This window comes from Synchiropus splendidus, chromosome 4 (assembly GCF_027744825.2).
Source record: "Synchiropus splendidus isolate RoL2022-P1 chromosome 4, RoL_Sspl_1.0, whole genome shotgun sequence".
Lineage (NCBI taxonomy): Eukaryota > Metazoa > Chordata > Actinopteri > Syngnathiformes > Callionymidae > Synchiropus > Synchiropus splendidus.
The window spans coordinates 13590712-13604314 of NC_071337.1; the positions used below are offsets into that span (position 1 = coordinate 13590712).

Genomic DNA, 13603 nt, shown 5'->3' on the forward strand with positions numbered 1-13603 from the left:
GATGCGACTGAAGGACTGATGTCTTCTCATAAGGATCTCATGCCAATCAGTGGAATCACATAATTCACTGTTTTCACAGAGCGGTGCGCTCTGCTGACTGCATGTCAACAGAGCCACACAGCGCTGCGGAGGTTTTACTCTCTCAATCGCAGTATTGGCGTCATTAACTCAGTACAGCACTTACACAAACGATACAACTGTATTGTAACAGTATTTTTTATACTGTATATTATGAGTCATCAGTATGAGTCATCATTTAATCTTATGTTTTTGTACTGTGGGAGGCAACCTGTGCAAGTGTCATCATCTTGAGCTGACCTCCGAAATCAAGACGATCACATGACAAATACACATACTGTTCCCTGTATCACCGCAAAATCTCAAGGTAACTGCAGCTAGAATCATGACCACATTGTGTTCAGCAATAATACGTATAGGATCATTGAGCTCAGGCTGTCAGTGTTGGGGATGAACATCTCTGACTTTTAGAGTGATGATGGAAACTTGCATGCAAACCCAACAGGATCGGCATAAACACCAGAGGCCGGATGATAAAGCACAGGAGAAACACTTGGCAGTGTCAGTGACAGCGAGTGTTGGAGCTTTTAAGCCACAACAAATATTTGCTTGCACAGTAAGAAAGCAAAAATAACTGTGCTGTCTGTGCCAGACTCTGAAGTGTACTTCCTGCAGCAGGTCCACATATACAGCTCAAGCTTATTACAGACATTCTAACAGTAGACAGTTTACAGTCCAAACAAGGTTCACGAACGCAGGAATAATTAAAGAATAGTTTCATGCCTCACTTCATCTCTGCCACTGGAGACAGAGCTCATTGCCACGGGACTTATGAGATGTTATCGACTGCCGTAAAAGGCAACTGTAAAATCGCAGTTATAAAATAAAACTGCCAGAGCGTCTTGAGGCCTCTGTTTGGTTTAGTGGCGTTATTAAGAAGTCAATATTGCATGGAGAGGCAGTCGATGGGAGGCTGTAAAACGAACTAACTAGCTGCATGATGATTGAAGATCAAGGCAAGATTTAACCGCTGACAGGGGAAAAACTACTGTTATTTCCAGACGACAGTATGTGCCGCTTCTGTTTTCACGCGTCCTGAACCTCTCGGCTAAAACAACAACGCTGAGTGGTGGAAAGTGCGCTGGCAGCCTATAGACTAGTGTGACTTGGTTGGTGGGTGCGGCTTATTTTGATTGTTTGTATTGAGATTGTGGTATACAGTATCAACCACTTCTCAAAGCTATTAAATGGCACTTTTTTTGCAGTCTGTGTAACCTGTGTGCAGATCAAATATACTGACAATATATTAAAAGAAGGTGAGGCATGTTTAAAAAAGACAAGATAAGTACTTATTTGCAACACCAAGTCAACATTCCTATACATTGGGCCTGCGTGTTTACAGGTGTACCATGAAGGCAATGTAAATAAATGCTCATTGCAGAGCACAGGACAGTCACCATGACTGCAGTGTAGACCTGCAGCAGGAGTATGTGGGTGTCCATGGTGGACACAGGGCAACTAAGGACTACAAAAGGTGGAAGAGTGAAAGAGTGAAATCCAAGAGCCAATGGCTTATATCATGGTCGTGATAATAGATTTGTTGTTTGTGTGCCTCATTGAAATTCCCAAAGCTTATGACATTGGGGCCAAGATCAGGGCTCTGTGTAACCTCTCTGTAACTCCATGGATCCATGGACTTATTTAACACCACACACTGGTTACGAGAGTGGGATTTCAACCTGCAACTTTCTCCTCTAGTTAGGTTTGCTACCCACTGAGCCTCTTTTCTTACCTTCTCAGCAGTATAGTTCTACAGCATATCCAAGTATTATGAGAAACAATGAACCCGTGGAGAGAGTTTACAAAGTAATTTGGACCAACCTCCTCTTCATTAAAAATTCAACTTTCGCTATGATTCCTGAAGAGGGTTCTGGCTGCAGGCGAAGCCTGTGGGCAATAAACCAGATACTTCTTGAATACATTTCCAGTCCGACACATCCCTAAAACCTCAACTTGTTATCAACACTGCTTGGACGCTTCAATCCCAACCAAGGTTTCTGATGACGTAGCAGGCAACAAGGCTGTGCTAATGCTCCGATGATGGCCGCAGTTCTAGTTTTCGAGCTGAGAATATCAATGTGTTTTCCAGTGGAAGTATTCCATCGGGTGACATGGATAGTGAGAACAAAGGAAACACCAAAAATAAGCCGAATCCTTGAGGTACACATCACATCAGAGGCTGGAGATGAAAAGAGGACGGCTACATAGAAAAAGACAAAACCCTTAACACACACACACACACAAAAAAAAAATCCAATTGGACGACATCAAGAGGCTAACACTGCCCACAAAGCCCTCACAGATGGATCTGCAGTACAAAGACTGACACCCACATAGACACCAGCAGGTATTGACCCAAACAACTGAGGCAATTCTTAGTGTGAGTCCAGGTTTACAACCATGCTGACGTGGCCTGGAGTCTAGTCCAGTTGCCATGGATAAAAGATAGGGACACACTGGAAAGACCAGTGGTCCATCATAAGAGTGGTGGAGCCGATCAAGTACGCTATAACAACACATTTTCAGATGGTAGCTTTTGACACAGTCCTTAAATCACTATATAGCTCCAGCTGTGTGAGTCTCACAGCGAGTGAAAGCACAGCTAACTCACACGGTAATAGCCTGGACCTCCTCTCATTAAAGCTGCACAATAGACTAATCACATCCGCAGAGTTTTGATTTACATACAATTATCAGGGGAGGTGCAGGCCGAGGGAGACCAGCCAGCAGAAGACAAAGGACCAGAGAGAGAAAAGGAGACGTGAAATCACAAAGTTGGGGACAGCAAGAGGAGCGGCAACAGAAGTGCTGACACAGCACACATCCGTCTCTGTGGCAGACTCCTGCTGTTGCTCCTCTGCAGAGGACGCACGCTACTCCGGGGACGGAGCGCAGCGCCACACGCCGACGACTGTGCCACAGAGATTTACATCATATGCCTGAGTGTCTAAAAATATCCTGGGCTTTAAAAATACAAGAAAGAGCTCTAAAATGGTTTGAGAAGAAGATTTGTTACGCAATTTTTTATATTAATAAACTGGCTTTCATCAGGGAAGGATGCACGTCAGGTTATTAAGTGAGCTCCGCCCACCCGCTCTCTTCGGTCTCAGTATCCCAGGGTCAAGCGCAGGTTGAAGAGCCAGAGGACAATCCAGCAGTGTAAAAGTAATCTGAAAGTGAGTCAGGGAAGGAGTGCAAGGATTACTTGATGAAGATTTGAATCATTTCAAACCAACCAACCATCCATCCATCCATCCATTGTTGAATTGTTCTCTTCCACCATTGAAACTGACTCATAATACAAACACCTCACGACATGGTCCTCCAACCATTTGGGTGTGGCTCAGGCTTTTAGTTAGGACTCTGAAACCGGGCATCCAAAACCCCGCCCAACCCATAACTCCGCCCCTAACCCCACCCTCTCCCGACACACCATATCAACGACTGACAACTAACAACTCGCTTTGTATAAAACAAAGCTGTAAACATCTATTTTTACCACAATAACTTAACTTAAAAACCAACGTTAACAGACATGAACAACATCAGTAACAGTTGCCACTGTAACACTTTGAAATGCAGGAGTGCTCTGGGCGATTGTTTTACTTGGCTTACCCTGATTAATAAAATATAATAATAATAATAATAATAATAATAAAAACATTTTTACAATGATTGCTTCCCTTACTACAAACCATTGTGCATACAGCCTAGTGTCTACATCTTTTTTTCATGTATTCATGCAAGACAGGAATGCAATTGTACCAGTTGTGATGGTTTTCTAAACTTTCACAACCACAACATTCATTCACTCAAACAATACATTTATAAAGGCTTGTTGCTTGGTTAAATAAGTAGAACAACTCAAATTTTGATCCCTGTTAAGCTGTTTTGCTGTCATTCTGAAAGGGTTGTGTGTTCGTCCACTTGCCAGACTCATTGCTTTCTAACTCATTTAGAAAGCAATGAGTTAGTTTTGTGAACGATTATTAAAAGTTTGGAACTCAATTGTGCTTTCCTCCTGTCACGAAGGCCAAAATACGGTTGCAAAAGGTTTGAGAATCTGCGAATTTGGATCATATTTGGCGGGCGGAAACACAATTTTTATGTAAACCAGTGAGATGACACTACGAATTGGACAATATACAGGCACTAATAATACATTTAGGGCGTCCTGCTGAGGAAACAGGGCGTCCATTATTTTCATGTTTCGCAGTACAGGGCGTCCCTCTTGCTAAAAGCCAAGACCTCCATATAAGCACTTCCCAGTTGTTTTTTTATGAGATGCCCAGAATCCTCACAGCTGACTACATCTCTTCTGTGTAGCTTTCAAATGAAATCTCCTTCCAAAAAGATCGTTTCCGCTGAGAAGAACCGGAAACAGGTTACATAACATCTTGGGGAGCAAAGCCTGTGGTGAGTTGAATTCCGTCCACATGCATTACTCTATAAGAAGGTAACATGACAGATGCGTCTTGACAAGAGACAAACTAGCGAAGGCGAATGCGCCAAGAGCGAGACTTTAACATGTGAGTCACACTACAATAATCTTGCTCGTAGCTACGCACGTACACTGATGTGCTCCGAATCCACAACAGGCCATCAATGGTGGGTGGATGGGTGAGATCATGTGATAATGGGCACATTACGCAGACCCTCCATAGGATTTGAGATGAACGATATGCGAGACTGAGCAGTACATATCATGTGGAAACACACCAGGAGAGGAGGGAGAGTAATGAAAGCCAGCGGATAGACGAGAGGCCGCCGCCATAATAATGAAAGCAATAAAACAGATCAATTTCCCCAGGTGTGATACGGGCCACTAGCAAGTTAAGTCACCCTGCAAGTGTGTCTGTGTAAACCTGCGATGTGTGCATCCAGGTGCGAGTTTATTTGTGTCGATGCTCCTGCGACGATGAGTCAAGATGAGTCACCTTATTAGTCTCCCACTTGAAGTCCAATTGTTGGTTTCACCTGAGCACAGCAATAAGTCAACTATTAAAAATACACAAGAAAACTACTTACGAACAGTAACTGAGTTACACATTGCTGTGTAGCGACGCACAAAACTTATGTATCATATCATATAAGGTAGCTGTGTTTATGTTCTCGCCATTACTAGAACTAGAAGTCTCCGATAAGTAAGCAATGATTTTGTATTTCATTCTAGTTACATGAAAGCATAGACCGCTCAGGTCTCTATGTGTATGATGTTAGCTGACAAATTTCATCTGAGCATATGGTCATGTTTTCTTGGTCTCACTTATATCATAGGTATCTTTTATTGGTAGTTATTCTAATGCCTTCTGTTTGTGATATTTTCAATTTAACTGTTTTGGCCCTTTTTTTTGCTTTACTAGTAAGGTGTACTCACGCACTAGCAAACCAAACTAGTACGAGTACTAGCACTCAAAAATGTAATGCTTGTAGTGCAAAAACAAAGTTGATATCACCAATATTGCATTTATGACCAAACAGCTTTCCATCGCAGCAGTACTTTAGTAGTACCCCTAGCAGTAATAGTTGCAGTGGCAGTAGTAGAATTAGCGGTAATGGTAGTAGCAGTCGCAGTCGCCGTTCAGTAGCAGTATCAGTGGAAGTAATAGTAGTCGTAGCAATCGCAGAAGTAGTCGTAGTATTCGTAGATGTTGTCCTGCAGTGGCAGTGGTAGTACCAGCAGAAGTAGTGGTAATAACAGTAGTAGTGACATTAATAGCAGAAATGGTAGTAGCAGTAGTAATGCTGATGGCGACAGCATCAGTAGTAGTGCAAGTTGTGGTAGTAGTACTGTTGGTTATTGTGTAGTGATGTATGAATTCACACCAGTGTGTCACACTGGTCCCTCATCCATTTGAAGTTGACACCTCCTTGTCTGAGTCATCACCACCAACAGCTTTGCGTGAGCACAGCAGAGCACAGGAAGTCAAAGTACTATATGTGCCTCCAAATAAGACCCAAGCGCACCTTCACGGTCATGAGACAACTCTTGAAAGAACCATCAGAGCGTCGATACAAAACACTCCAGCTGATGTATTTTTCGAGGACACAACCATCTCCTGCGAACAAAAGCATCGCTCTCAAGAGTTTGACAGCTGGAGATGCTCCAGGGAATAAATAAACACACATTTGCCTGCACCAACTCATTCGCCCACTCCTGACATCACCTCGGGCTCTGGTTTGAAATATAGACTGTGTTCATGCAGAGACATTTACAGAGCGTTATAAACAATCTAGAAGTGTGAGTGACACGTACTGCTTCAGCAATGTTGTCATGCTGCACTGTCTATGCTTTGCATTTATTGGCCACACAAATAAGAGTTGTGTTCGACTCTCCACAACCATTCGTCCCATGCTACGTGTTATCTGGCGGCTTGTTGTGCGAAACGCTAACATAGCTAATGTGTCTTTGATACATAACATGCTTCAGAAGATTTGGAGTCAGTGGTTACTATTTGACTGCAACTCGTACAGTGATTGAATTTTTGAGGGCTAGTTTTTATAGTTTAAAGATGAGATTATTCAAAAAGGAAGAGAAAAAGATCACTGCTGTAAAGATGATGGATCTTTCCAGACGTATTTTTTGAATGTCACAGATCTCAGTGGGATGCTGCCATACACAAATGGATATATTGATGAGATACAAAAAATACCTGAAGATAAGTTGAACAAAAAGTCATGGGCATTTGTGGTCTAATGTCTTTTTACCATGAACTGGAGTGGTAAACTTGAAAACTGACGACGGATGGAACATGCTCACCTAGCTTAGGTGCTAATGTAGCTAGATTGACTATTGCTTCTGCATTTTCTAACCTGTAATTGAAACATTTTTTAGCGTAAAATATGTATATTCACTGCTCTTTTCTGCTGTGAAGCTACGGAATGAAGATGTCGCCCTTCCATTTTTCCCCCAACAATACAACACTCGCTTGAAACAAGTTGTTTTCTTCAGAATTGAAGCTAATAATAATTTGTCCCTCTCTGTCTGTGTCCAGCGTTGGGAGGAGCAGAAGAGCGAAGTTGCTTACGAGAGTTCCGTTGGCTCCCATCTGTGGATCCCGGGGTGGTGGTCATCCCAGCAGGATGCGATGAAGTCCTCTCTCACGACAAGCAGGAGGGAGCGGAGACAGCGGCACGACGACGGTATCACCCACAACTCCAGTGATCACAACACCTGCCTTGCACGCATCCTCACGCCGCCTCTGCCATCTCGAGCCCCCCCGCGAGCACGCGCTCCTGCAGACCTCTGCTTGTCAAGCGACGTCTTCGCGGTTCTGACAACCTGAAAACACACACGTGCAGGGAAGGAGAAGCGCTGCAGCAGCGGGGCTGAGAGCGAGTGTGGTTGCAGATGAGGAGGAGGAGGAGAGAGAGAGAGAGAGAGAAGACGAGCTGCTGCTGAGCGGAGGAGGAGGATGGAGCGATGATGGAGACCAGAGAGGGGGAGCGTGAGAGAACACAGATGACTGTGGCGTGCGTGCGTGTGTGTGTGTGTGTTCGACCTCTGAAGCACATTTACACATCTTCATCCAGTTTGCTGCGGCTCCATCTGGGTGTGCTTGACTCTCAGGTCACCATGATCCATAATTCATAGGTCTGACTTTGTCAAGTCAAGCAGACCCCACATTCTTACCCTCATAAGTCACCTGCTTCATAATGATCAGGTAAACTGTGCGGCCGATGGCTAAAATCAATATCCAATCTGCTCAGAGCATAGTTGTTCCCACATCACACCAGAGCCAGTCGCACAAAGGCACAAGTCCAGAACCCAAAACAGCCCGGGATAAACATGTTGAACGCAGATGCAGTCTTCTGACCAAGTTTGATCAGGAACACACTTGTGTGTCCCGACAGAACAGGCAGCTTTGCATTAACTACAGTAGCTCAATAGCTTTGCTTCTCATCCCAGCTGTGTTGACCTCGGTCTTCACCTCACCTGAAGCACATGATGATGATGATGAGGGTTAGATCCACACTCTTGTAAGCTTTTTTTGAGGCGTCTTGTTTCAAACACAATACAAGCTCCATCAGTCGCAGAATGAATGATGGAGCTTTCACATGCTCCACTGAGGTGTAGGCTCCTAACATTGAATCACTTTTTTGAATTTGAATTCCTTTAACTCTTTTTGTGTGCTCAAGTCAACACGCTCTAAAATTCACTGTTTTGTCACTGTTTTTTTTTTCTTTCATTGTCTCAAACTCACGATACATTATACTAAAACGTATTGCCTGTTGTTGATGGTCAGACTTATACTTTTGCTCTACTAATACGTAATGTTCTTTTCCCTTCTGTTTCCTGTGTTTCTGATTCATCCAAAATACCGTATTTATGAGTAACCTCTCCCATATACACTGTAAACCCACCTTTCCACTTCATTGTTGACAGAAGTGAGTATACAACTCACATTTCTGTAAATATTTTGTCAAATCTTTTCATGATGACACTTTGATGGCATCATGCTCTGCTTCAGAATGTCACAGCCCACATTGTTATTCAGGGTTCCCTCACACACTCATGCAGCCCCAGACCATGACACGCCCACCACCATGCTGGACTGCAGGCACTTCACACTTGTCTCTCTACTCCTCACCTGGTTGCCATGACAGACGTCACACCATCTGAACCAAAGAAGTCTATCGATCAGACCATTGGACATGAATCCAGTAACCCATATCCGTAGTCCGCTTGTCTTTGTCAAACTGTTGGCTCTCTTGTGCTTCGTCTATAGTAGAGGCTTCCTTCTACTTCTACTGTTGACCAATGTGATGCAGTGGAGCATGTGCACTCGGTTTCTATGGTCGCGCAAGGCCTGTTAAACCGCTGTGTGGCCTGGTACTGTGTTAGCCTCCCAGTCACCAGTATGAAGACGACACACAACTGAGACTTTGTAACACTAACAAGTCACGTGACACATTCATAGGTCCCAATTTGGTCATTTTCACTGAGGGGCGTTTTTGTTGCCAACGGTTTAGACGTCGATGGCTGTGTTTAGTAATTTGAAGGGGACAATATGGTACAGGGTAGTTTACACTTCTGCAGTGTTGTCCCATGAAAAGATATGATTCCACACTTGCAGAAATGTCAGGGGTGTGACTCACTTTTGCAAGAACCTGTGTTTCTTGTTCGTGCTTGTTTTTCCATTGTGATCGAATAAAATTATGTTAGACAATTTGGCTGCGAGCGATTTGCTGCCCCCTGGTTTGAAATGTCCAAGAGATGGATCCTGCAGCATATTACCTCAAATTAAAGCTACTGAGTCACTGAGCGAAGATATAAAACCCGAAAGCTTAAGGGTGCGCACACACACACAGACACACACACACACACGAACTAAAGCCTGACAAAGTTAAACCACAGACTTCATCCGTTATATGACACATCTACACCCTCACGTCCCGCGGGGCCGTCGTGCAGCTGAAGGAAGGAACAAACACCAGCATCCACCATCCCTGCTGTTTGGATCCAGCTGCTCGACACGCGCTGCAGTGAAGAAGCATCATAAGCTTCTTAATTAGCTACGGGGGATTAGAGCTGGGCCACAGAATGACCTGTGGGAGGGGAGGAGTGCACTTGTGGACAGGAAGTTGGACGCGTCCGAAACATCCCGTCACGCCGACGCTTTGTGAAACGGAGGATGAAAGAGTGCGGGTCGATTAAGGCTCTCGTCATCGATGGCATCAGTCAAAGATGTGCTGGATTATTCCACCGCTGCTTCAGAACCAAATTATGGAATAGATATTTATTTGTCGCTCTGACATAAAAGACTCTAGTCCTCTCTGGATACAGCAGATGACAGCACAGTATGGATCAGTATAGAACCACAGTTATGCAACAGTCTGCAGCAATGACCCCTCCTACATTCAGGTGCAGACCATGCCCCACCACAGCGCCACCTGTCTGCCTTGGTTTGACAACACACCAGCGAAACATGCAGATTTTCTCCACAGCTATCATGGATGGCAGAACAGAGGCGCTAGAGGAGAATGTGGTTCCTCAGCGTTCTGTATTCCCATCGCTTGCACTCTTCATATATGAAAATATTTTTAGAGCAGATGTGTCCGGTGCAGTTAATAATAGCACCCTCTGAAGTTTGCTGGTAATCTATCCTGCCTTAAAAAAGATCCACCCATTTTCTGACTACAGTCTTTCATACGTTATTCACATCAAAGCGCTGAAGATAAAATGACATCAAGTGACAATGATCTTGAGACTGAAGACAACTAAGTGTAGTTGCCCTGGAAACAACTCATTTACTCTGTGTGAAATCATGGCATGGCATAATAAACTTTTCCGCTCATCTTGAGAGAACATCCAAAACCCAACCATGGGCCACACCCACAGGAACAGACGTCCATGTTTGCTCTCACATGTATCACATGTATATGACCCTGGAACACCAGACAGTGGCCATTGAACAAGCACGTTTCAGTTGTACATATCACCAACACATGGACATGATCGAGCAGGAATCAGTGGAGTTGTTCGATGACATGGTCTTTGTTAGTCCCACAGTTTGCTCTCCAGACAACAGGGAACCTTTGTAAGTGCACGGGTTCCTGGTCCACTGATCACACTGATGCACAAGACACGTCGCAGCTCGGATGATAACAACAACAACAAACATGGAGGAATCCCTGAACAAAAGCAAACAAAAGCTTCTGTTTGCTTTTGTTCAGGGATGTTTTTCGCTACACAATGACCAGGGTTTCCACTATACTGAATGCACTTGAAATTCTTATAAAATTGAAATTCTTATACAAATATGTTCAAGACATTATGTATATGTACATATACATATATATTACATAGTTACACAGTTGTTTTTTGTCAGTGTATTTACTATGATTTGCGATGTTTTGTTGATATGGATGCCACGGTTGACTCTGCAGATGTTTTGTCAGCAGGTGTTTTTCGTTCAGTTGTGGTTGTTATGGTGACTGTGGTCCCTTGTGGATGTTTTCACTTTTTATGTTTAACACAAAAGAAATCACCGTTTGTGAGGCTGAGACAACAACATCATCTTTAGCAGCAATATCTAACACCCACTTATCTGCTACACAGTCAGTACTGTTGCGCTTCATTTGGGTATTTATCGACTGTTTTGCCCTGAAGGCGTTTCCTTTGCTGGCCGGGCGGCGCGGTGGACGGCAGGGACACAGCTGGACAGATTATACTTCCCAGCTGGCCTCTGACTGCCGGAGGGCAGTGTGAGACAACAATAAGGAGAGGGGATCTATATGCTGCTCAGGTTGATCTATTGCCTCGATGGCCCTGACCCGCAGATGCAGCTTGAATTTTAATAGAGTGATTCACATGTGGGGTCTGTGAGGGCCGACCATGTTTGTCATATGACAAGTTTGTGATTATGTTTGGAAGGCACGGGTGTTCATCCGGGTTACGTCTCAGCCTCCATGAATGTGTTTGTTCATGGTGGTCCACAGGGGTCAATTCTTGGACGTCTACCACCATCTCATTTGGTTTCATTGGAGGGGACCCCCCGTGGTTCTGCAGTATATGATTTACTGACATGAAAAATTAATATAACGCTGACATGTAGACTTCAAATGAAATGTATGGATAACTACTTCCTTCAGGCCTGTAATAAATTATAGATATGAGACACATGAAAACTGCGCCTGGGATGATATTTCAAACAGCAGTATAACCCCATTGCCTTCACGTCATTTTTTTTTCTCTCTTAATGCACTGTATTCTGCTTCGGCCTCTCACTTTGCATGAAAACCAACTTTTTCTGTGTTCAAAAAGGTCTGCTGCAATCTGATGAAGGCCAAATCCCATCAAGGCAGAAAGTGGTTGCCAGGCAACTCTACACTTCAGGCAATTCTCTTTATTTTCATTTTGTGCTGTTGTTGGTTCCCACTTTTTCTTGCTGTAGCAACACAAATAGGAGCTATTTCACGTTGGTTTTGGATCTCAAAGCCAGTTAAAAGGAACGTCAAATCGTGGCTTAATGATGAGGTTTATGGCAAATTAAAGCGATGCATACTGCAATGACTAAAATAGGATTTCTTAAGATATAAACACTTGAGAGTACCTCATAAGTGCTAGTCATCTGCTAAAAGCCACCATTATCCAGCAGAAAAAAACCACAATAGTGGATCTGTGCTTGTATTTGCAACATTTGCTCACTCAGATCGTCTTAGGATGGTTTCGCACTACGGACTCTGTCTCGAGACAAAGCGTGTTCGGCTCAGAAGTCCAAGATGTGAACAGCTGGGTTTTGGCCACGGACTTGATCCCGGCTGGAGAGGGTGAGCTTCTCGCCTCAAGTGACTCGGCGCTAAACTTTGCAAACTCCCTGAACAGTGAGGTGTGCAGCCGGAAGCTCCAGGAGCCCAGCGGACCGGGACCCACGATGTGTGCGGATGTTTGATAACTCGCGTGTTTTCACCTTTATTAGACCGATAAACATCTGATTTTATTGACAGTACTCTACAGTAACTGTTTTCACTGCTGTGATCTCGCAGCTGTCTGCATGAGGACAGCGAAGAGGAAAGAGGGTGATTTTTTCCCAAGTTACTGAAGATCACCATTGTATTCATTGATCATTTCTGACACCTGGATCTGTACTTCAGTGACAAAAATCTTCTCGATCGTCAGGGATCTCTCTCACTTCAACGTGTTGTGAGAGCAGCGTGGATAAATCAAGTTTCCTTGTAAAACAACCATGACAACATTCTTTCATGTTTAGTTTTGGCTGTGAAACGTGACATTCTGTTCCAGCCGTGGCTGAGCTCTGTCATCAGTTCATATCTGAGGTGACAACGACTCGTAATGTTAAGAAGTGACTGAGAAATAAGGAGGTCAGCTGACGGTGCTAAGTTGGTTGTCGTGCGGCTGATGGCGACTTCCTTGAGAAGTGCTTCGTCGTGGGTCACAAACTAGCTATTTTGCCCAGAGCGCCACCAGCTGAGGAAAACAAAAGGGACATCGCCTGCGGCACAGAGGTGCGAGGCTGCACAGCTCAGGGGGGAATCGAACTCCGGCCACCCGAGCCAGAATCCACAGTGTGAAACTGCCCTAATATAGTGATGTTGGGAAAGTGGACTTTTTCGTCCTATGTTGACGCCAAAGTCTGACTTGACCGTTGCACGTTGATTCATTAGGCTTTCAATTAGGGCACATGTTCTTTCTTCCACGGCCCATCCTGACGCTGTGGGTAGCGTGTTGCGTAGAAGACAGACAGAACGTTACATTTGGAATGAAAACGTTTTTAACCCAACAAAAAATCAACATGGGACGCGGAAGACTGACTGCAGCGTCAACATAGGACGCAAAAGTAATAAGAGTCGGTTGGTACAGGGAGACACAAAATCCCATCAAAGCAACGCACGATGAATTGTTTGGATCAGAATTACCAAAGTGGAAGGTCGTCTGGTCGTCCGTTGTTTACTCAAAACGTGGTTTTTCGCTCAGTGGCAGCGATTAGATTGCTCTTGATGGATAGAGCATGACAACAGCCAGCTACATTTCTAACTCCTTTTTTGCTGACTGGCCAATTTT

At 44.2% G+C, this 13603-nt stretch overlaps 1 protein-coding gene across 2 annotated transcripts in view; it reads right to left on the minus strand.

The window, feature by feature from the left end:
• Positions 1 to 7444, minus strand: part of dtnbp1b (dystrobrevin binding protein 1b) — a 28881-nt gene extending 21437 nt beyond the window's left edge. Inside the window, exon 1 of one of the 2 annotated variants that reach the window (XM_053864106.1) lies at positions 7107 to 7444. In XM_053864106.1, coding sequence (XP_053720081.1) covers positions 7107 to 7152 — 46 coding nt within the window. In that variant the 5' untranslated portion in view covers positions 7153 to 7444. The remainder of the gene's footprint in view (positions 1 to 7106) is intronic. The other variant, XM_053864107.1, reaches the window with a different exon arrangement.
• Between the last annotated feature and the right edge of the window lie 6159 nt (positions 7445 to 13603).